This window comes from Gymnogyps californianus, chromosome 5, assembly GCF_018139145.2.
Source record: "Gymnogyps californianus isolate 813 chromosome 5, ASM1813914v2, whole genome shotgun sequence".
In the NCBI taxonomy this organism is placed as follows: Eukaryota; Metazoa; Chordata; class Aves; order Accipitriformes; family Cathartidae; genus Gymnogyps; species Gymnogyps californianus.
In genome coordinates, this window is record NC_059475.1 from 8502982 (window position 1) to 8527557 (window position 24576).

At 34.6% G+C, this 24576-nt stretch overlaps 1 protein-coding gene across 1 annotated transcript in view; it reads left to right on the forward strand.

Annotated features, from left to right (window-relative positions):
* The window catches only part of ELP4 (elongator acetyltransferase complex subunit 4), a 157934-nt gene that overhangs the window by 42722 nt on the left and 90636 nt on the right, over window positions 1-24576 (forward strand). The window contains exons 6-7 of the mRNA XM_050897013.1: window positions 6562-6646; window positions 12084-12272. Of these exons, the coding sequence (XP_050752970.1) occupies window positions 6562-6646; window positions 12084-12272 (274 nt within the window). The remainder of the gene's footprint in view (window positions 1-6561; window positions 6647-12083; window positions 12273-24576) is intronic.

The window sequence follows — 24576 nt, forward strand, 5'->3', positions numbered from 1 at the left end:
ACATCTAGAACTGGGATGTATGGCCCATGATGGAAGAATGGAAGTTCTTAGACAAATCCAAGTAGAGTCTTGAAGCACGTTAAAAAATGACATACAGAGGGTAGTAACTCTGTTGTCTACTGAAGGCAGGACAAGCAGTAGTGGGCTACAGTAAACTGTAGCGGTAGAAATACAGGCTGGAAATAAGGAGATATTTTTCTAATGATTAGCACGAGAAGAAGTTGCCTTGCAGACACAGGTTGGGAGTATTGTAGAATCTCCATCATGGAAAATTTCTAAGGACAAGTTAGGTAAATATCTGTCAGAGATGGTTTAGATGTAGTTCATCTTGCTTTGGGGCAAGAAGATAGACTACCTGACCTCTTGAGGTCATTTTCATCCCTGTCTTCTGTGATTCTTTAATACACATTAGTCATAGTGTATTAAATCCAATACTAAGTATGAATGTTACCAATTATTTCACTGCTCTCAAAACATTTATGCTTTTACAGAAACCCAACAGGCTTGTACTGTACTTTTTACAAATATTGTGATGAAATTCTGAAGGAAGCATTCCTTTCTCAAGGAGCAAAAACAAGCTCACAGTCCTGTCAGGATGATTTCGTTGAAGTTTATAAAAGGGGGAGGGAAAGGATATTATTTTGTTGGCATTACTATTTGGCAAATCGATACAATGCTTCTGGCTTCTAAAGCTAACCTCAATATATCATAGAATAGTGAAAAATTCTGTTCTCTTGATTAACTAGACAATGATTTGAAAGAAAGTAATATGATAGTCACAGTTAACCCTTCCAATAGAGGTCAACAATTTGTATTAGACCTCATCTTTGATTGCCTGAAGGTCCCACTGAGAGCTTGAGCTAACCTCTTTTACTCTGTGTTACAGTGAACTAGGAGCATGGACATAGCTAGTTAGCATGTCTCCACTTAGAGGATGTAATTTCTTAAACATAAGGTTCTCAGACTATGGTCTTAGATGCATAGCCAAAAAAACACCTGGTCGCGTAATGCTAATTACCTATATAGCATTGCGAAATCTCTGTGATCTATTAGGCTGATAGTACCTCAAAAAAAGTACTGATAGCCTGGAAGGAACTAAAAAAAATGTTGCAAAAATGACTTGAAATTCATAAATTCTCTAAAAATATGATGTTTTCAATTTGATTTATCAAAAGAAGATTGACAGAAAATGTGCCAACACTGAAAGCTGACACATCCTTCAAAAATAAGGAGGCATTTTTAAGAAAGGGGATAGTTCATTATTGAAATAATTTACATTAATAGGCTATGTATTATGGGATGTTTGTGAAAGATTTCATTACTTTCTAAAGTGTATACTTTGCAAGATATATATCAGTAAAGACATTTCTGAATGAAATTTTCTCTTAAATCGTGTAGGAGTCCACACCAAAATCAGTGGGGTGTGTGTGGTTTTTTTTTTTAATCTAGGAATGTTTTGCTTTTGTCACTAATACAGAGGTTGAGGAGGAAGCGGAAACTGATAATTTTGCCTAATATATAATTTTCTGTAAGTAAATGGTATTGGTTTTGATGGATGATACCTCATTATAGTATCAGAAGTCACAAAAAATTAGGAATTGGCAGAAAAAAGAAAAAGAAAAACTTCTCCCTCTTCTCAAAATGTTTCCACATTATTTTAGCTGGCATGATCCATTCTAAATATTTGTAATGTAGCAGAGCACAGCATGATTTAAGTTCAGGCTGAAATAAATTGTTGTAGTCCTGTAACTACAGCCATTGAAGAGGCACCTTAATTTATGTAGTCATCATGGAAAGTGTACCTAACCCAACATACACATTCTACATTGAGGTCATAAGCTGTATGTTCTACAATGACAAGCTAGTAATTGTAAATAAAGATTTTAGAAGCTCAGTATATTTTTTATTGCGCTTTTTTGATTAAATTATCATATGTACTGATGTAAGCGAGGTGTTCCCTAAGTGTTGTCCTTTTTGGGTGGTTTTTTTTTCTGTTTTCCTGATAGAGACCTGCTACTTTTGTATGTAATTAATGTTCCTCAAAGAATATACTTAATCTGTAACTTGTTAGATGCACCTAGAATTCACCTTGTTGACCAGCCTTACTTTTCCCTTTCTTTTTCAGTTACAGGGTGACTAGCTTTGGAGGCCTTAGGTTTCATTTTTCCTCCTTGAAATTTGGAACAGTTCTCTTCCCCCCCACCCTTCTTTCCTTTGGGAAGGGGTGGGGAACAAGAACAACAATCCTTTGCTCTCCTTTCACTGGTCAGGGATGTAACGAGAAAGAACAGATTATGCATTTAAAGCAGAAAATATACAAGCAAAGTAACGTACCACATTTTCCTGTACAGCTTATACTCTCCTGACAGAAACAGTGAGTATAGTGAACATATATTTTACAATCCTTGGAAAATCAGTGCTGCATCTTTTAATAAGCAAGGTCCTTTGTCATAGTGTTTCATGGCTTAAGAACCATGTATTTGTAAAAAGGACCAAATGATCTTGGTGCTTCTAATTCTCTAGCATCACATTAAGAAACCTATTTTATTTAAACTGTTCTTCAGTGAGTGAACTGTCTCTGTAATTGTAGCTAATGTCTATTGCAAGATAATTACAGTGCTTCCCATGCAGGATCAGAGATGTAGAGGCTTTATTTGGGCCAGAAACTCTTGGCCCTTTTTAGAAACCATGTATATCTATACATATGTCCCTCTCTTCCTATCCACACAAGCACTTGGCTTCTTTATGGACTTGCAAACAAAGGAGATTCTTTGACTGATTAGACAGAACTAAGTTATTGACTGGCCTTTTACTTTGCAGTTAAAGATCAGATTTGGAGGTTATATACGTCATTTGTTCACCTTAAAGTTTGGATAAATCTTTCTTTTCTTTCCTGTGTTTTTGCACATGTGTGTGTATCTGCTTTTTGAGGGAGGGAGATGAGGAGTACTGTGTTTGCTCTCCTTTCTGTAGTTCTGGTACCTGATGGCTAAATTAGATTACAGGGTCCCCTTTTGGATAATCACTCAAGATGCGTAGAAGTTCATTGGCCCAAGATAAACATTAATTGAAAACAGATTGGGAAGTCTGTTCTCCGAAAGGAAGTAGTAAATGAGACTGGGTGTTTGGTGCCAAAAGAAGGCATAAACCTTCTCTTTCTTATCTCATTATTTTTTATGTTAGGGAAGGGCAGTTATGTCCTGGCCCTAATGCTAGGACCAGGTTAACGGGGTTGTGCGGCTGACAGCAACTGTTTTCCGGTTGTTGTTGCTAGGATATTCTGGTGTCCTTTTCGTTGCGTTGCTAAAGCTGGTACTTAACAGGAAGGCAGAAATATCCTCTGTGATAACTGTGCATCACAGAAAAGGCTTACTTTCTACCCCTCTACTTCTATCCTCGTTGTTCAGTTGCAATTACCAAAAGAAAGTTTGATAATCAAGGGAACTAAAATAATTAAGCTGTAGTTTTTCAATAATACTTGCAAGTTTTACCTTAAGAATGTATGTGCTTTTGAAAAAGAACAAATTTATCTAGAGTCTAGATTTACCAATAAATTTAGATAAAACAGGTTTAACTGTCTTGCCTAATGGGGTCTCCTTATACATAATAAGGCTATTTGTCATACCCTTGATAACCTAACCTTTGTTAACTGCTTAGAAACTATCAACAGAGAAGTCAGAGGCTCTGTTGTAACCGGGATACCTTCTCGCCAGCTCCTGCTTTATCCATTACTAAATTGCTAAACAAAAAAAAGAGTAAAGAAGGAATTGTTTAAACTCATTATCAGAATTAAATGGTGTTTAGTAACAAAGCCGAAAAAAGACTAGAAATTAGAAAATAAGAAATATCTTATTTCCTTCCTTAAATATTATGACAAACATTGCCAGAAGGGTAATGCAACTTGTTTTTATAAATAATGTTTCCACAATATTTTTCATGTTCTTATTTATATAGCATGGTGCAAATTCAAGTAAACCATTAATATTTTAGCAAGAAGTAGAAGAGCACCTATTTTTACATTTTAAAAAAAATCTATATGCATTACGTGATTTTCTTTAATTCTTTCTTTGCTGCAAATCTTTTTCTGATTAATTAATTGAAGATCTCTTTTATTTGTTTTTAATGTTGGGACCCTTTAATGCTACTAATGCTTTAGATATTTTATTCTTTTATCCACTAACTTTTAAAAACAAGTTAGTAACAAATCAGGAATTGGCAAGTATTGTGATTGCAATATCTTCTCTGGCATCCCTATAGATAGCATGGTAATACTCATAAGCAAAATAAGTGATAGATACACAAACTTGAAAATGCTAGTTTGTGGTGACAAAGACCACAGTCATCTTTTCATATTACACATACTGTGTTCCTGGCTGTGGCTACAAGATAGTTGCAGACTCCTTCCTAATGTTGGTGAGCAGCAGTTTCTGTCTTTTCCAAAAGGATAAAGGAATATCCAAAAGGATACACAAATGCTTCTGGTTATTGTGAAGTGCTGCAGATTCTCTCCAGCTCTGGCAAAACTGGGAAGAAGTCACAGCACTGTGTAAGCAACAAGGATTGTGTGTGTGTTGCAATAATGTGAAGGCATGGAGAGAGAAGACATTTTGGCTAGCGTGGAGGCCAAAGCCCTCTTCCCATCCACCTGCCCTGTAAACTGACACCTGCAAGACAGTATAGGAATAACATTTAACAGCCATTCCTTTTGCAACTAAACACGAGGAAAGTAATTGACTTCATAAGCGAAAATTTACTCTTTCTTTTCTGTTTGAGGTGCTCTTTTTTGTATAGCAAGGCAGACTTTACACGTTAAATGTCATGTTGAGATTATATATTGCTAGTTATTTTCAGCTGTGAATTTCATAGAGAGTATTAAACTATTAAGGTACATCAGTTTAACCAATAGCCTTCTAGGGTACTAAGTCTGAAAACAAATAAACGGAGTTTAATTTGGAAACTCTGCCTTTTATTTATATCTGAGAATGGTCATCTCTTAATGTTTTCTGACATTGAGTATTTCAAAACTCAAAATTATTAAGACTGTGACTTTTTTGATTGTAGATGTTTATAGCTTAAATATATCATTAGGGTACTGGGTTTGGGTTGATACTGTTTTCTTGAAGGAAATGTAGAATTCTGAGTTAAAGCAATGGTGTAAAAGACAGATGTTTGCAACTCAAGTGCTTCTCAGAAAAGTTGTCTTCTCTCCTGTGCAAAAATATGAAAGCGAGTTTATTTGTGTTTATTTAGATATTGATTAGTAAAATACATTTGGATAACATGTTTGGCTCTTACTAAAGTAATGGGAATAGTTTCATTAATGTTTGGACCAGGTGATCTTTCGAGGTCCCTTCCAGCCTGGGTTGTTATCAGACCAGGCATATAAAATGATTGCAGCAAGTAAGAATATTTTTAGAGGCAAAATTTTCAAAATAACCTGTCATATTTCCCAAGAAGTACACAAGAAGGTTTGAATCCAGAACCCTTGATGGTAATTAGTGAGACTAGAAGGAAATGCCAAAGCTAGAAAAGATAGAAGGGCTTAAACTCTCAGCTGCAGTGAGGAACCTACATCGAGTCCAGACACACAAGCCAGTATGCTCCATGGGATATAAGAAAACAGTATGTCTCTTTTAAAAGTGAACAACTAGCTTGTGTTTTTAAAGTAAAGATTAGGACTTTCTGTCCTTTGTATGTGTTAACCTGTGGACTGGAGAGCATGGCTGGGATGGATATCTGAAGAAGTGCTTTGGACGTGCAGGAACTGGACCTTCTAAGACTTTGACGAGAAGATTTGCTGAACTTTCATTTGGTTTTAAGTCTGCTTAAATCCATTTTTAGCCACCAGTTTGCTTTTTTTTTTTAATTGTATGTTGTATTTTCTAAATAATACATAAAATAAATTCTACCTCACAATTCTGCTGTCATGCAAATTAAGCAGTAATAGCACCTGTAGTTTATGGATACAAAATGGAACCGTAGCGTAGCAGAATGTATTTTATGCTCTGGTGCTGTATCAGAAAAAAATGCTAAAAAAAATAAATTAACTACATTCACTTTTTAATTGTGAAAATGTTGTCTCCTTTTTTGTTGGTCTTGATTGTTGTAGCAGTTTTATGTATGAAAGTCTTCAGTAATAGCAAGTCAACTCTGTTCATCAGGGCATTGATTAGGTATACTTGGAATAACAGTTGGGTAGATCTTTGTCAGTTATAGAAGATTAGTACTGTGCTGTAATGGTTTCAACTTTAAGTTGATACATTAAATCATTAATCTTACAGATGTAAGTGAGCCTGACATAATTAAGTTATCTTAATCCTTAGAGATTTTAGCTTTCACTAAATGTCTGAGCACTGAACTAGTAAACATGAAGCAATCACAACTGCTTATAATATCAACTTTATTCAAAGAGGTTTGTTTTTTTTCTTCTATGACACTTTTTTCTATATGACACTTTCGGACCGAAAGCTGCATCTGCTTATATTTATTTTTAAAACAGCTGTTAGAGACATATAGGAGAGTACTAAAATGTGTTACTAAACTATTTCTTCTTACCAACAGTAATATGAACAGTGCTTATGCAAGGCTGCTTCAGTCCGTTCAGAGGATCATTTACCAGGAGGGGTTTGATGGCTCTGATCCCCAGGTACTGAAGACCCTTGTACTCTTCTATAATCCTGTAACTAATGTTTTCTGAATTTTCAAGGGTGGCACAAGAAGGCCTTGGACAAAGTCACAAGGAACAAGCTGTTTCTAAGCATTGCTAAAGTAAACAAACAAAGTAAATAGAGAGTGTAGTTCATATTTTAATGTGCATTTGGAGTTTTTACCTGTTACAGATATGTAGACCATGCGAGAAAGAACTGTAAGCCAACATTAGTAAAATGCATATTCTGTGCAATTAGCTAATAAATGGATTGCAAAATATAATGTAATTAAGCAAAACACATTTTCCCCTACAGTATTTTTTTTCAATCTATTGCTTTAGCAATAATGTGTTCAAGACTCTTGAGATTGAACATTTAAGCTTAAACTTTCAGATTTTTTCAGTGTTGTTTTAACTGGAGCGGAGTGAATTTTTTAATGAATTAAATGGTGTGCATCTTTATGTAGTGAGCATTGAAACACAAGTAAAGAAATAAGAATGCTATTTCAACTTACAAATCAAAACAGCTTACCAGACTTCTGAAGATCTCTGTACGCTTCATAAATCATACTGTGGGTAATCAAAAACATTTTAAGCATAACACCACAGGCTGAAAACCCTTTTCTAATTTGAGCAGTGCCCTATTCTTTGTCACATTCAGTAATATGTGAGTCCTTTGGAGGTGATGGAAATAAAATAATAAATTATATATATTGATGCTTAATTGATAGGTAATTATCTTTATTGTTGTACAATAGAAATGTTACTACAGTAGAAGTTAATTAGTATAGATGCTGGAGAGCCTCAAAGAATAATACAAGACTGTGTACTATTACCAGTTGAATATCTTAGAAATCATTTTTGTGGGGAAGATAATGTTGGAATGGATGTTTTCATGTCTAACAGTATGTTTTAGAAAGGTTACCTGCACAGAACACTTGTGTGTAAATTTAGGTTATTTGTGCTCAGTGTTTAGTCTCTGCTGAGATTTATGGGAGAGCTCGCCTTCCCTTTGGTGGCAGTGCCAGTCTGGAGAAGTAAATTGGTCCTTGACAGGCACCTCTCCCCACTCGCTGTGGTAGCCATGGCAACAGGCATGTCATCCTACCGTACGGCACTGTGCGCAGAGATGCTCCTCCTGCATGGTGACAGGTCCTGCGGAAGCCTGAAAGCTTGCTGGCTGCAAAGAGCAGCGACGAGTGAAACAAACACCCTGCCAACCTTCAGCCAGCAAACAACCTCCTACTGAAGAGATTAGGCTGGTGTTTCTTGTTTTTCTTTGTATATGCCTGATTTTTTTTTTACATGTAAAAGAAAATGAAGGTTGGTCAGAGCCAATATTTTTGGGTTTTTTGCTTGCAAGCAGGGAAGAATTAAACGTCATGGATAGTTATTTTCTGTACTTGTTCATTGTTTCAAAATGTCTTACTAGTGTCAATAAAGCAAAACCAGAACTTTAACTCAGATGAATTTAAAAGTATACGTTTGCTAAATGGTGTATATAAATTTCTGAGGTGAAGCTTTAATAGTTAGAAAACGAGTCCTTTTTCAAGCCAGTTTATCCATCTAGAAAGCCATTAGCACTTGCGTAGTTGTTTCTGTTTCAAGGGAGGTAATGCATATGATTTCCTGGAGCAGTTTCTGTTACTTTCTTTTAAGATTCCTCTTTTCCCCATGCATCATCTTTCTTTGTACACTCAAATTTTGTACATTTAGAAGCAGTATTTAATACACACTTCTTAAAAATATGTCCAGAGTTGAATGTAGTTACGGCCCAGAACACACCTTGGATCTTTTTACCTTCCAGATCTATGAGAAATTCACCTCTCTTCTACTCTGTATCCGCTTCTATTTACTGAGCCTTGAGAAGCACTTTTTACATAGCCAGATATGAAGATTGTAGAGCAAGGACCAGCCTGTATTCTTCTGGACCTGTGTCCCTGTATATAATAATAATACAAGCTTCTGAGAAGTTTGTGCATGTATGCTCTTCCCCCCGAATAATCCTCTCCTCTTTGGGTGGGTTCTGTTGGCAGTGGCTTTCATGAAGTTCGGAAAAAACTTAGGAAGGGCCTTTTGGCAAGGGCCAAAATGTAGCAGGGAGGTATTGAACTTTCAAGAGATTTGCTTACTGACTTTAGGTAGGTCCATTAATCACTGCCTGTGAATGACAGAAGCTGATGCCATTAATGCTTCGGGTTTTGTACTGTGAAGTATAATCCTTCCAAAATCTCTGGACTGTGGAGGTCTAGAAATGCGTTGCTTGTTGGATCTGGATTCAAAGGAAAAGTTTAACCTGACTGGTAAAACTTTCAGATATTTTTGGCTACTTTCACATCAGTATGCCAATGATACTTAGACTTACTACTCCTTTTTACCAGTATTTGAAGAGGGGTCTGGAGAAGAGTGAGCAGAATGTGACTCACTCCAGCTGACAGAGGTTTGACACAATTAGGAAAATCAGTGAAAACTACTGTTAGAGGTTTAGTAGACCTCTGATAAAATGGTCAGGCATCTCTAGGACCTAGTATGATTAGTTAACATTAGTTTTGTAGGACCATCTGCTGTTGGCCATCATAGATTAATATTTCTCGACTGTCCTGCCTGACTTTGTGGGCCTTAGGACAGTAATTCCTGTTTGAAGTATTAGGCTACAGAAAAGTTTGGTTGAAGTTAAGCAAAGCAATTACGTGTTTGTTCACACTGCCTGGAACATCTTTGCCAAGATCTATTTGGAAATTCAGGGTCTGAATGACCTATAACCTAGAAATACGAGCATCAGTTTTACATCCTTTCTAAAACCTCCTAGTAACTCTTTGCTGCTGATCATTAAGTATGAATCCTTTATAAATTGAGCATGGTTTTAAGTCATACAGAATAGCACTTGTTTGTTTCAGAATATTTTGGGGTTTTCATGTTTGACAACAGAACTTTCATAGGCAACTATATTTCCTTAACATTTCTTTGGTATACTTTGGAGCTCAAGTTGGGTGACTTTCAGGGTAATAAAGCTGTGAGGGATTGGTTTTTTGTTTGCTTGGAGATGGTTTTTTTTTTTTTTAATTCTTCATAATCAGAATTCTTGCTGCCAAAGCAAACATTGTTACAAAAATTACATGAAAAAGGTAAAAAAAAAAAAAAAAAATCCAAACTTCCAAACTAATGAGAGTATAAAAGATCTAGTGGTATATCTAAAAAAAAGTTATCCTACTCTAGTGCAGGCTTGTTGTTATAGAATATTAGACTTATGCTTTTCTTATATTTCAGTTATGGAATAAGCTGTTTGTCAGGGCCTTGTGGGCCTGACAGAATTATACTGGTAGAAATTCTGTTACTGGCCAACATAAATACATCTGCTATTATCTGGTGTTTGAATAGCTTTATCTTTTACAACTCTTATGATTTAATATTGTGAAACAAGCATCTGTCATCCTTTATCCAATAAGAGAACTGATATTCTGATATGGTTTTTTCTCTGTTTGTATGTTGTTCTTATGGATATTCTTCATAAGAAAAGAGTATTTTTCTCATTAAAAAAGTTTCTGTAAGTTTTATGTATGTTTGCTCTGAAATTTTGAAATACCAGAACATGTTCTCTGCATGGTCAATATCCGTTATATCTGGATAAAATAGTTTTCTTAAATGCCTGATTTTGTACTATTGTTTAAACACACATCAAGAAATGCGTGAATCTGCTCTGATTAGAAGTCACTAAAGAATGTTAGACTAGCTTCTATTTTTCCTATTCTTTTTAAGACTCTGAATATCCAAGCCTAACAAATATCATACAGAGAAGTCAGATTGTGTCATATTATCCTGTGCTATTATCCTGATCTTCATACAGTAGTGTAAAAAGTTAACTTTGCGTAAGTAAAGCCTAAAAGCCTGCAAAGCCTGAGACTAAAGAATCTGCCAGAGTTAAAACATATATCACTTTCACAAAGATTGTAAGTGAATTGGCAGATCAGCTCACTGTGTAAGCCATGAGAGTTGGATAAATGCAGAGCCATGTGGTACTGACTGCGTTTCACAACTCAGGCTCTGTCTACCCAATATGGAGAAGGAAGTATTTATAAGAGTAGCCTCTTGTCTTGTCAAAACCTTTCCTCTGGATTTCCAGAGCAGCTGTGCAATGTTTTGTGCTTGATAGTTACTGTTCATTCCAGCTGGTGGAAATGAATATCTACAGTTTATCAAAGCACTTTGCTGTAATGAAAAGTACCTGGGAGCTTTTATTTATCTAAACCAGGGGTTTTTATATATATATATTAAAAAAAAAAAAAAAATCTGGCCTTTAAGTATGAACCCTGTACTCTAGAAATGTATCTTTGATCACCTTGTACAGGAAGTCTTTCACCAAGTGTGCTTATTATTGTCTCTCTCTCAGCTCTTGATAGCAAATATACCTAAAATCCTTCTCAAAGATCACCAGGAAAGGTCACATCAAATAAGCAGAAATAAGATTTGTCATCATGAGAGACAACATTTTACTCTGCATAAATAAATTACAATTCTGGCTTCATAATCTGCCCTTTCAGAAAAGGGGCTTTATCTTAGCTACTGCCTCTGTTAAATGCTCTTCTGCCAGCGTACTGCAGGGCAGAAAACAGTCTTTAGGTGGGTAACACAGGAGGCTGTTTAGGATTTTACATGTCAGAACAGCTTAGATTCTAGTACCCAGTAGCTAACTAAAGCAGATCCAGAAACACTCAATGTCAAGGACTTTCAGAAAGGTGTAGTCCTTAAGAGACAATCTGCTGATGTCTCCATCAGACTCTGTTTCTCCATAGCTGTGGGTAAACCTTCCTTCATTAGTTGGAAGGAGTTGACAGGAATGTAGATGGTACTTACAGAGACTTCTAAAATAGTGAAAGGACCATGCATTGGTGAGGTAGGCCACCAACCTTGTTTATTTAGAAGTAGCAGAAAAAGTGAAACTGAAGCAAACAGTCAGAATAGTCAGGTTATGAAAGTAACACAGCAGAAAGTTGAAAATAGAGGGAAAAGTTGTGTTGGATTACTCTCAGGCCCTTCCAGGACCAGTTCAGAGCTGGGAGAAAAGATTCTTTTGCATGTTTTTTAAGGCAGTGATGGAGGAGAGAAAGGATATAAAAAATCATAGTATTATTGGATTTTGTGTCAGAATATACTTACATTTAGCTGGTTAAAAAATGCAGATTAGTGGGTTTTGGTATTTCCATGCTGTCTCTTACACTTGTACTTGCTTATGTGACATAGCATGATATATGCAGTCAGTGAAGAAAATGCCATTCCATTTGTCATTTTTGTAAGATCGTCTGAGATTAAGCTATGATTACATAGACTATGTAACTATTATGGATATGAATTCTATAAACTGTATTTGTTAAATACATTACATGACATTTTCCTCTTAATGTTTAAAAAATAACAAGTGGCTTTTTTTTTTTTTCAATAGAAAAAACAAAAGAATATTTTGCGGATAGGAATTCAGAGTCTGGGTTCCATGTTGTGGGGGGATGACATTTGTAGCAGTGATACTCCTGAAGATATTCACAGCCTTACAAAATTTCTGTATGTTCTCCGTGGCCTCCTCAGAAAATCTTTGTCAGCCTGCATCATCACAGTGCCCGCTCACCTTATCCAGGTAGGAATACTGTCTTTGCTATATTTCACAGCTGACACATCAGTTAGCAAAAAATTAAAGTTTATGGTAAGAAAATAAATGCAATTTTGGACATTTTGAAAACTCTTTTTGTTCAAAGGGCAAAGTTAAAACATAACTTCACTGTAGTGTTTCTATACTTTTGTGGGACAGTCATGCTGCAAAATCTACAATGACCTAAGCATAAAACCATCTTTGATACAGTTATGCCTTATGTGGGTCTTAGTCTTTTTTGAAAAATTATCACAATTTCAGAAACTGTAAAAAAGCAAAGAGAATCCTGCTAGTAATCTTTTTTAATTTTTTTTTTTTACAACATCCCTATGCACTTTTCCACTGCCTTCAGAACGCTGTTTAGAGTCTCAGTACAAGACATTTCAGTCCACTGTCTTCATCTGTCGTGCTCATTATGATCATGTGTGATGTTGTTTTTAAAGCCAGGAATTGAAAGATACAGGTTTAGTCTTTAATTCTAATATCCCCTTGTATTGGGACCAGGAGCAAACCAGTTACGGTGTCAGAGTAATTTTCCCAACAGCAAAATCAGAAGCTGCTAACAGCACCTTTCCTGAGAGTATATGGAGACTTAAATGTATCTTCTGGAAATAAACTTTTTTAGCAAAAGGAAAAATGTAGGTAGTCTTTTTTTATGTAAGTGGTAATGTAACTTACAAAAGCAAAATTATTATTCACAATGAACAGAGAACCTATAATTCTAGATATTAATTTGATTTGATTATAGTAAAAAAGTACTGGATTAAACCTCGTATTATGCAAAATATTTTCATAGTAGATGAGTTTATCATTAGATTAAATCCTATCTTAGGTAAGTACATGACTCTCACTTATGTATTGCATTTTGTAAAGGTGTTTGAACACGTGCAAATGTTGTTTATCTAGATACCTGATGCGCTTACTGCTTTGAAAATAAAGAAAGAAACTTGATTTTCTAGTTTTACCGTTGCAATCAAGTGTAAGAATATTCCTCTTGCAGTGCAAACCTCCATCTCCTTACTTAGCTATTTTTAAATATTAGATGGCTGTTTGCCTTCAAAAAGATTGACAGTAAAATTTAATGCAATTAATAGAATTTGTAAATGTAAAACTAGCATCCTTCTTTTTACACATTGAAATTACCAGTCCATAATTGGGACATACAATCGGTTTCATTGTACTCTTTTTTATATATTATGTCAATAAAAGGTATGATCATATTTTAGAGAAGAAGTGCAGAAGCGTCTCTAAGAAACAAACTGAAGGACAAAGTTTTTTGTTTGTTGCAAACTTACCTGGGAAGTTGATTTTGGTTTTGTGTTTATAAATTGCACATAAATCAATTCCCATGGAGTTAGGATTGAAATTGTATCTCATTTTTTAAATAACTGATTTTTTAATTTTAACAGAATTGTTTTACGGTAAGTGTTAGAATATTGTGAATTTAAAAAACGAAACATTATTTCCAGAATCTTTGCTTAGCAGCCTTAAACAAATGAGAGCATTAAATTTTTTTTGAAATTGTTAAACTTCATGTATCCTTCTTTAAGCACTGAACTATGGAGAAAACTGTCATTAGGAGGAGCAAAGCTGCTGAGGGTTCCTTATACCCCACATTACTCAGTTCCCAGAGCCCTGCTGTGTAGTTGTTCCACTCTCCAAGAAGCCTGTTAAAGAGCCCCTGAGAGCATGTGTACAGCCCTCCATGTTAATAGTTAATTGGTGAGGATGGCAAGATGAGAGGACAGCCGAACATGTGGTCTCTCAGGCTCAAGCCGTAGACAGACCTTTAGTTATAATAACAGCAGCTGCTCACATTCTCACAACCCAGCTACTCACCATTCTGTTGCTGAGGTTTCTTGCTGGATTAAAAAAGTAAAGAAAATATCTTTTCTTTCCAAGAGAATAAGAGAGAGGGATTTTTTTTTCCAAGTGCATTTCTGTATATGTATTTAATTTGATCAGAGTAAGTTCTAGCATATGCTTTCTCTGTTGAATGTTAAAGTCAGTACACTGAAGGCATAGAAAATGCACACTATTTTTCTGAAGATTTAGTAAATTCCACATTTATTCCCTGAACTACTGTTACTGTATTTTCTATGTTATCTTTTGCCTCCCAACTGTATTAATTAGGTGGTCTAAAAGTAAATTCTTCACATGAATGATTTCCATGAAGGTAAATATAAGTTCAAAATCGCATTTTAATCAAGGTTTTGTCTGCATAACATACACAGAAAAATAGTTTCATTTTTACCTGCTTTGTCTTGAAAAAATAGGTTTTTAGTAGCGACTCATACCGTATCTTGTCTCTGTCAGCCCCCAGTACTAGTTACTCCAGTGAAGAAGAAATAAAACTGAAACTTGGTAGTACTGATTTTCAAGAGGGACAATGTCTTTCCAACCCAGACTAGTTGTATTTTTTTATATGTATGAATAATGCATATATATATATATATGGCGTATATATATATATATATAGTTTGAGATTGGTTCTTTTATATGTTTTGCCAAATACTTCACATGTACTGTGACAGGGAGTTCCACAAATTAAATCTACCTGGTTTCTTTCTTTTTCAGAAAGTTTAATTTTACCTTTACTTTTCATAAATTATATCTTTGTTCTTGGCTGATAAGACAATAAGATGAGGCTCCCTATTTTATCTTTTCTGTATTCTGATTGTTTTGTATTTTTTCTCATGCTGCCTCCTTAATCTGTTTTTAAACAGACACTTTTCTTTTAATCATATTTTACTTTGTTACAGTAACGTAATACAATAATGCTATTATTGTTTGTTCACTTTTCCTGCATTCTCATGTCTGGTTTGTGTTTTTGATGACTACTGAACATTAAACAGTGATTTTGTTCTTGATGCTTTTCCCTCTCTGGTACACATCCACCAATGTGGCTCTTTCATTATTCCAGCTATTCATTGTCTTGGATTTAATAACTTTGAATTGCATTTATCCAAAGATGATGCTCATTCAACCAGTTTGATGGGACACTGAATGTCTTCGCAGTCTTCTGTAAGGCTATATTTTGGTAAAAGACACATTTACAAAAAATCTGGTTATGTACAGAGTTTTTTCAGGCTAATTTAAAGAAATTGTAGTCCACTAAAGAACACAGATTATTTGTGGTTTATTGATGAAACTTCTAGTGCAAACAGTGCATGAAGAAAAAAGAAAATTCTCTTTTCTCAACCACAAAAATAGGAATACGTTATTCTGGAAGAGGATTTCAAGAAAATGACACTAAAAACTTACCCAATTATGAATTTTATTCGGATGATGTGTGACAAGTTTTACTTGATTGATATTTTCTACTGATTGAACATACTCTTATTTTACATTGTCTGTCAAGTAATAAATATTGAAATACTTACGAGTATGATTAAAATAGTTGATGGAAGGTTATTTTTCAAGTCTTTCTACTGCTTCTTGAAAATGCTTTGTGCCTACGAAATCAGATGGTGCATTTGAAAAGGGAAAATTACTTCCACTTTTAAAATCTAGCATTGATCAAGGAGGGCAGACTGAAGAGGGATTTCATTTGTTGTTACACTTTCTGAATTTAAGGAATATTATAAAAACAAGTAAGGACTCTTTTTCTGTATGTTGATAATCTGTGCATTTTAGTACCTAATTTAAAAAAAAAAACCTTTTTATGCTACAGAATGTGACTTAAAGGACTTTAATGTCACTGTTTTATACTTGCAAAAGCCCTAAATTAGAATTTAAAATATTTTCCTATTGTATTTTTTTCTTTTTCTTTAATTACTAGAAATCATTGGTAAATCCAAAAACATCTTTCCCCCAAAATACTAAATAATGTTCTTAATTCTATTCCTGTTCTTCCCAATTTTGTATTACTTGAGTAATTTTTTTTTGAGTGGATTCTTTTTTTCACTGGGAGAAAGTGTAACACTTTTATTAAAGCCATCCTTTATTTTGAATTTGAAGCTGTATTACTGGTAAGGACTAACAACCGTATTAGTCAGCATGTACCAAGGGAAATTAATTGACTAATGAAAAGTCAGTATGAATAAGTCTTGCTACAGAACCTGTCCTCAGAGTCTGAAGTTCTGTTTAGCAAGGTATTTTCATTATTTCATCCAGTGTGTTAAAAAATTAATTTCCTACAATATTAATGTTTTGATGCTTTGAATTCACTGAAGTGCATAAGTTACTGTATGTTTCAGTGTAGAAAAATTCAGAAACAAACCTTTTCACATCCATAGCCTTTTGTGTTCACACTGAGTAATTTAGCAGCTAAACTCGAAGTCAAGCAATAGAGTGCTTTAGAATCCATTGCTAATATAGGATTATAAGATGTGAACTCCTATAGCTTGTGAATTTCTCACAGTTTGAAATCTTTATTCCTATGACAAGAGCTAAGAGTGATTGCCTGCCTTAGAACTCTAACTTCTGAGAGTTCACAAGTGTAAAATGCTGAATAACCTTCAAAAGTATTTGATGAGGTAGCCGCTGCACACAAATTTGTATTGAGATCAAATGTCATGTAGTTTCTATATCATAGTTAAGCAAGTTTTCGAAATTCTCTGCAAAATAGAAACTATGAAGATGAAATGGTCTTTATATTTTTCTATATTGGGGTTTTTTCACTTGCTTTTTGATGTTGCATGTTGCTTTTTGTTGTATGTGAGAAATACAGTTTAACAATCATACAAAAATACTGGAAGTCATGAGTTTATGACAAGTATTCTTGGATTATCCACATAGTTTTCAGATATGAATATTCTGATTTGGATATTCTAGACATTCATAAAAGCATCTTTAAAATTATGATTGAGTAGGAAGCTCAGAGAAGTATAGAATTCAAAATTTAAATTGTGGGACAGTAAGTAATTTTGTTTTCAGTTTATATTATTGTTGATAGTATTTGCTAATCAAGTTGTAGAAGAAATAATAATATTTTGTTGTTTCATAAAATGGTTGCCAACAGGCTGTATTCTAGCTCTACCACTTCTGATTTGGTAACAACTACCCATTTCAAAACCAATTACAATATACATCTGAAGCATGTTTTTGTGCCCGCATGTTAATTGTCTTTTAGCTGGCTCAGCTATATTATGATGAACAGTCACATTGTATGTTAAAATTTCATGCCTAAAACAGCCTTCTCATTTTAATAAATTTTACTTTTTAGAAGGACACTATATACACATCCTTATCACCGTCTCATCAACACACCATTTTTTAATTAAAAAAATCACTTTTCCAAAATGAATATGTTAAACTTCAAAAGGTAATGAGTATATGCAACATTGCAATTTTATTTTACATTTTATGTATATAATCTGAAAATACGCCTATGAAAACTTTAAAAATTAGGTAAGATTTAGAATTAAATCTTTCAACTGCAATATTAGACCTAAACAGTTAAATATCCCATCACAGTATGGAGATAGTCATCTGTTCAAGCATATGGAATCTTTTGGCTACTGGACTAAGTAGTTAATATAATGCCCAGTGTCCAGACATGGACACAACTGTTATGGAAGCAGAAGGGAAGAGGCTCATGTATTGAGCCCATTTGGACACTGATAAGTAAAGATTAGAAGAGTGACTTTAAATAATGCAGGACAAAGTAGTTATCTGCTTTAAGCAAGTAATTCTGTTAGAAAATGGAAGGTAGTATTGTTTTTCTGAAACAATACTATTTTTTTCGCATAAGCAGAAGTACAAGTTCTTGAAAAAAATGCCCTGTGAATCTAGCATTAAATATGGGTTTTATCTGTTGTGTGTTGTACTTCAGAACAAAGAGCAATAATTTTGTGTAAAACTATTTTATATTTAAATTATTGCATATGTATTTCCCATCTTAAATGATTTTCAAATAACTGAATATTGAATTTCTGTGCAGTGTTTGCTTAGAAACATTTTTATGTGAACTTTTGGTGGTGTTTAAAAACCTTGAAATTTCAGAATCTCATTTTACGTCTTTTTGTTTAGACCTGCTCTATTAATTACAGTATAATCATAATAAAAAAGAATACTGCATCTTTAATGATGTTTTTGTGCCTGTGTAGTTAAGCTTTAATGCTAGGGAAAAAAAAAAGATTAAATTAGCCTTGTAACCTCTTTCTCTTCCAGACTGATGATGGAAAATAAAAGCTCTTAGCCACAGAATGTAACACTTAGAATTAATATTTAATTAGACCAGCAAATTGTACACCGTGGCTGAAAGCTTCCAAAGAGTTGTTAGTGCCACAATTGACCTACAAGTTTAATAATAACTCACTTCTAGGAGCAAGTGCCAGTTCAGCATAGTGGAGCCACTGTAAGAAAGTCCTGTGAGATTAAAATCAGCAAACCAAATGGCAGGCGAGGATTCCTGGGATGGAGCCTTCTGGAAAGCTGGGAGCTGGAGTAGCTTTTCAGCCAGGATTCAGATGAGAACAGTGGGCAAAAAAAGCTGATCCCTCCTGTTCTGGGAGCTTCTGGTTGTAGGCCAAAATCCTAGAACAGATTTTTTCTAAATGTTCTTACTGCAGCTATTAATTTATATCACAAATCAAGTAATGAATGACTTATCTTCATCTTTTAATTAAGTTTTAATACAAACATTATCACTGAATTCTCTGGTCATGAATTTTACTCATGGAAGAATGGCACTTTTTTGGTATGACGTGTAATTTAGTATGTTTGTGTTGCAGAATGTTTCATTTTATAGTATCTTACTGCTACATAAAAGAGTTCTTGTTATAGTACGATATGAGCAATTTATTGTAGTATTATGAAATATGTAAATTAAATACGAAATGTGTATACATTGTAAAATAGAATATTTTGAAGGTTAAATAGCTTAATCTTGCCTTTCATTTTATGAACAATTAAAGTATAAAGCCAGTAACTCTACCATTAGATATCCATCTAAGCCTTAATTCTGTGGCAAATTATTCTAGTGAAATAGGGCACCATAAGTTCAAAAATGTGCAAACACACAGCAACAGACTGAGGAAGGAACATTCTGCATTATTTATTGGCTAGATCCTAAATAATTAAAGAAATGCCTACTCATTAGTTAAAAATTAAAGCAGGTGAGAACCTTGCCAGCAGAGGGAGCAGTCATGTCTTTCCTTAAGTTCCCATCGTTTCCAGCCTACCCATCATTTCCACCCTACCTCTTCTTATTGCCCAGCCAGTTTCCCATCTGGACCTAGCTTTGCCAGCCTGCTCCTGGTGACAGCCTATAATTTTATACTGAATAAGGGATTAGTTTTTTAAATGATTTTATATTTCAGAATCTTGCCACTTGATTACCAACATCAGTTAGATCTTCCTTTTGATATTTGTGTACTATTAATTGAAATAATAGTGGAGGATCTTTTTGGTCACCTGTGAATAAAATGCAACTCACTCTTTAAAGAATTAAAGTTGCAGCAATAGTTAGCCTTTCTGAATTGGTAAGCAAACTGCAATGACATTTTTTTCAGGCAAATTGGCAACAAAAGGAACTCCTAAATCTTTTTCTTATAATGAATAATTCCCAGTGGAGTCATAGGATTTTAGTTAAGCCAGTTGGTCTCAAATACATTAGTTTCAGCAGTTTTGTTATGGCTCTTTTGTTACTATGACTCTCATTCTTTCAGTTTACTTTTGCATCTGTATTTTATACTACGCTATGACCAACTTGTAGCGTTGAATATTTTATGTGTTTAATTATGTAAACAAATCTGTTCAAATGGTCATTTCATTTTTGTGATACTGAAAGACAAATAATAACATACAGTTTTCCATATATATGCTTTTGTAACAATGAGACAACTCATTAATAAGGACCAGATAGTGTTCAGGGGAGATGCTGGGCTCACTTCAGCCCAGATCTTGTACTAATTTCTTCCCAGCTCCTCACCCTTCGCTGGAGAAGAGCTCGATCAGGCTTATTTCATGTGCCCACTGCAGCAGGACTCATGCAAGAGCCCTGCACCCCAGAACCGTTCATAGTCACATGCAGCTTGGGCTTTCAGCTACTGAATGCTAAGGAAATAGTCAGAAGAGAAAAGCACTGAACAGGGATTCAGCTCAAAAAGTGTCACCCATTAATACCCTGTACATCTGTCACCTCTTTCAGCCAGATAATAACAGGATTTTCAGCACCCAGCTTTCTGGGCTTTGACTCCCACATCATCTTCATGATACCACCAAATATTTTCCTGGTGCCCCAAAGCCATAGGTGCAGCCTCCTAAACCAAACCTCAAATAGAGGGGGTTGGACAGGGCTTCAACGAAAGGCTGAGTTCAGTTCCCAGCTCACTGTTGACTGGCTTGTGACTTTGGACAACTCACATGACATCTTTGTGCTTGTTACATGACTTGTAAATGAGGAATGCAGCACTTGCCTGTCTTTTGTAAAGCACTTGGAGATCAAGAGATGGAAGGTTTGATTTGAACTATGTAGTCTTTGTTCTCACTTCTGTTTTTGTAGGCCTCAGCAGCAACTGTTATTGACTTGCTTGTTTTATCTATATTGAGTCATCACTCATTTCACTGTTGGCCTGTAGGTCTTCCCTCCAATGGCACAACAGACATACTTTTTATTTTGTAGGGTGCCAAGGTTAGCTGGCATTAGATTCTTTTATAGCTCAAGTAATAGACAAGTCCAGGCCATCTATCTTCAGTGAAGATCCAAAGATTTTTTTTTTTTTTAGTGTGTGATACTCAGTTTTTATTTCCTGGCTGATTATTTTTCCTGAAAATTTATCCAGAATTTTTTAATGGGATACTGTGTCATCCGCCTTCATCTGATACATTTGATAATAACATTGCAGAGTTCCCATAGCAGTGACAGTGTTTCAGGTGTAAGTTAAGGAAACCAGGGCTCAAATGTTTTGAGTTTTTAAGAAACAAAAATACTAATTCTAACTAGTTTCACAGTTGAAAGACTCTTGAGTTTATATAGACTATCAGGAAAAACATTATTAAAAGCAACTTTAAGAGAACAACCAAAACCTGGAATTAATACATCATGTAACATACTGGCCAACAGATACATTGTTACTCCCTTCCCATTTTTATGAGTGTGTTGCATCTAATTACCTGCTCATGTCTTCACTGTATGTCCTTTCTGTGCTTCTGTAACTTGTATAAAATTATTCAAAGGTACTATTCATTGCTTGAAATTAGCTAATGTAATACAGTGTACATATAAACAAATCAACCAAAATTGATGCTTCTGTGATTTCAGGCATATGAATGGATATTTATACTTAAGTTCTATTATAGTCAGTAAGGTTCTTCAAAGGTAAAAGATGCCTAATCAGTCAGAATCCCTAAATGCGGATTTCTCATCACTGGAGGCATTGTAGTTTGTAGAAAATCTTTGAAGTATATTTCTAGGATATCTGTCTTCCAGCAAAGACATCACGCTTGTATTCAGTTTTCTTGTGATATTGATACAGATTTCTACATACCAAAATTTGTTAATGTACTGTTGCTTGTCTTGTATTCCAGTGGTCTGAGTGTACATTCATTTTGGAGCCAAAATTCAAAGTTCAGTTAGTAGATTTGGTGTGTGCAAGCACTGAGAACAGTGCTAATCAACTTAGAGTCAGAATAAGTATAAAATTTTATACTTTACAGTCTTTGTTAATTACTGATATAACACTTTTTGGCAGAGCGGTTATTAATCTTTTATTTTCGGGATTTGTGAATAATGAAAAAGTGCACAAACCATATCTCTCTGTAAAAGTAGTACAAGGGCCTAATACCTAACTTCTTTTACCAAAATAAAATGTATGGGTAATTCTGTGATTTTCTGAGTGGTAATTATTAGCAAATGGTGATAAATATTTAAGCCATGTTTCTTAATATTAGTAATTTATCTTTTCAATTTAAAATCCTTTGGAGATTAAGTAGTAATGACAAGTGGTAAATATTTGTATAGTGTGAAGTCGTTACCACATCATCGTGTGATAATCTCTCAGAAAATATCAAGAATTATTTCATTTATTGACTATCCAGCCAGTGTTTCATTGTAGTCCAATGTGGCTGCCTACGTTATAGTACTAAGCTTACTTCAGCTGTATGACAGAATGTAACAGAAACAAAAAAGGCACAACCAATTTTTGAGCTTTTTTTGAAAATTCAAGCACCAAAATTTGCTTTAAGTTCATAAGGTTCCTATTACTCTGCACGAACTTGCTTGCTTGCTGTTTATTATTAAGACCTTCTTTCAGATGAAGTGTTAGGATTACTGGACTCACCTGTTGGTAACAACACAAATTGTTGCCTACAAGTACAGTTTTACCTAGACTTGGGGGGAGTATCTGAATTCATCTTTAAATTCTGTGCTGTCATACGGAATGTATGCCACTCACCATTTAAACTGGGTTTTGTCCCAGTGCTAGCAGTTGTTTGTAAGTAGTTTTTTAGGTAATGAAACCCATTTTAGGATTCAATGTATTAACTGTTAATTAAATGTTTTAAAATAAAATCAATGATGGAATTAGATTACCAGAATGTAAAGGTACAGAAGTCAAATATAGCCCTCTACCAAAATATAGGCCTAATGTCACTTTGAAAGGAGACATAGTCTTAAAATACCTTATTTTCAATTCAATATATAAATCAGTATTAATGTTAATGTATTGATCAGAATACAAATGCAAATATACGAAGCCCATGTGATTCAAGAGCTTAATGTATTTATACAGGTGCTAGTTGGATCTCATTGTAGGTCTTTAACATGAGCCTTTTACTTTCGTTTTAAATTTTGAGATTGTTTATATGTACTATGTAGAAAAGTTTAAGCCATTCTAAGAAGATTTTGCATTCTTTGACTTTTACTTAATGCAGCGCAAGGACTGAGAATTTAAATATTTTTATTACATAAATTTTGTGAGGTTTTTGATTTCTTTAGAAACTGACATAAAAATGGGAGGACATATCTCTGGGTGTTAGAAAAATTTTGACAGAAAATCAGAGGAGAACTAGAAATTAGAGCAGAGTAGAAAAGACAGATTTTTTTCCTAATATGGAATCCAGATGAACCAAGATTGATTTGATTAATAGTAGTGATGATAAAATTGTGGTGCATTAAGAGCTCAATCCAGTAGAAACACACAGTATTAATTTCAGTATGTAAGTTTGAGCATACACGCTATACATATATTTGTGTTGGTAGAATACCATGCTTTATACTCAGACACAGAAGATGATACATTTTGAACTGCTTTAGTTGTAAATAAGTATTTTTAAACACGCACAAATAATTACTCAAAGCTATGTAGATTCTGCAAATAAATTAGTAGGACAAAGCAATCTTTTTCCATAATTACCCTTCCCAAAAGCTGGTTAAACACGTATGTATAGTTCCCATTTACATATCCAACTAGCTACATGGATTTTCTTGAGACATTGTTTTGAAAGTACACTTTGGTTGAGCCCAAATATTGCAAGTTTATGCTTAAAAGAAAATGTCTGTCTAAAACAGCGAGCACAAAGTAAGATATAGAACGGATGCCCAGCCCAGCCTGCACAACAGGGTTGCTACCATGTTGTTAGAATAATTACATTTTGGCTGAACTAACTAATTTAGAAAAACTGCAGTACACCTAGCAAGACTGAAAACTTTCCAGGACTGAGTTGGGCTTTTTTTTATTTCTTAGTGTAATTTAAAACAATACCTCTTCTAGCTGCCAACAAACTCTTTCCCTGAATCTCCCCATTCCTGGCTTCCCTCCTAACCATGTCCTGGCTCACCTCCAGAGCTGCCAAGTTTATGCCAGAAGCAGGAGGTAGATTTGTATGGGGCTGGAGGAAGATCTGGAGCTCTGTTAAATTTTCAGGCCCAGATGGGGCAACATGATTTGTGTGTTTATGTCAGTATGCCATACATCACAACTATCTGTGTGCTGACGTCAGCTTTGATTGGACATTAATGTGCTGAACACTGCAAACTAGAAAATACATGATAGATACAGATCTATGACAACAATGCCACATAAGCAAATGTCTATTTGGTGTGGCGATTCACTGTGCAAAATTTTTCCCAAGATACACTGCATTAAGCCAGGAGAATATTTTAACACACTTTAAAACAAAAACAAAATCAACATGGGCAAACAGACTACAATTTAAGAAAGCAAACCTGTTCAGGAGAAGAGCTGAAACCAACATATTGAAGTATGTATCATTAGGCAAAGACTGAATTGCTATCCCTCACTTTAATCTTTCCAGAATTAAGACCAAATAGGAAAGATGCTATTCTTATGATTTGCAGGACTGTTACTGATGAAGATACCTTGCTGATGGTTGAGCATCTTTCTAT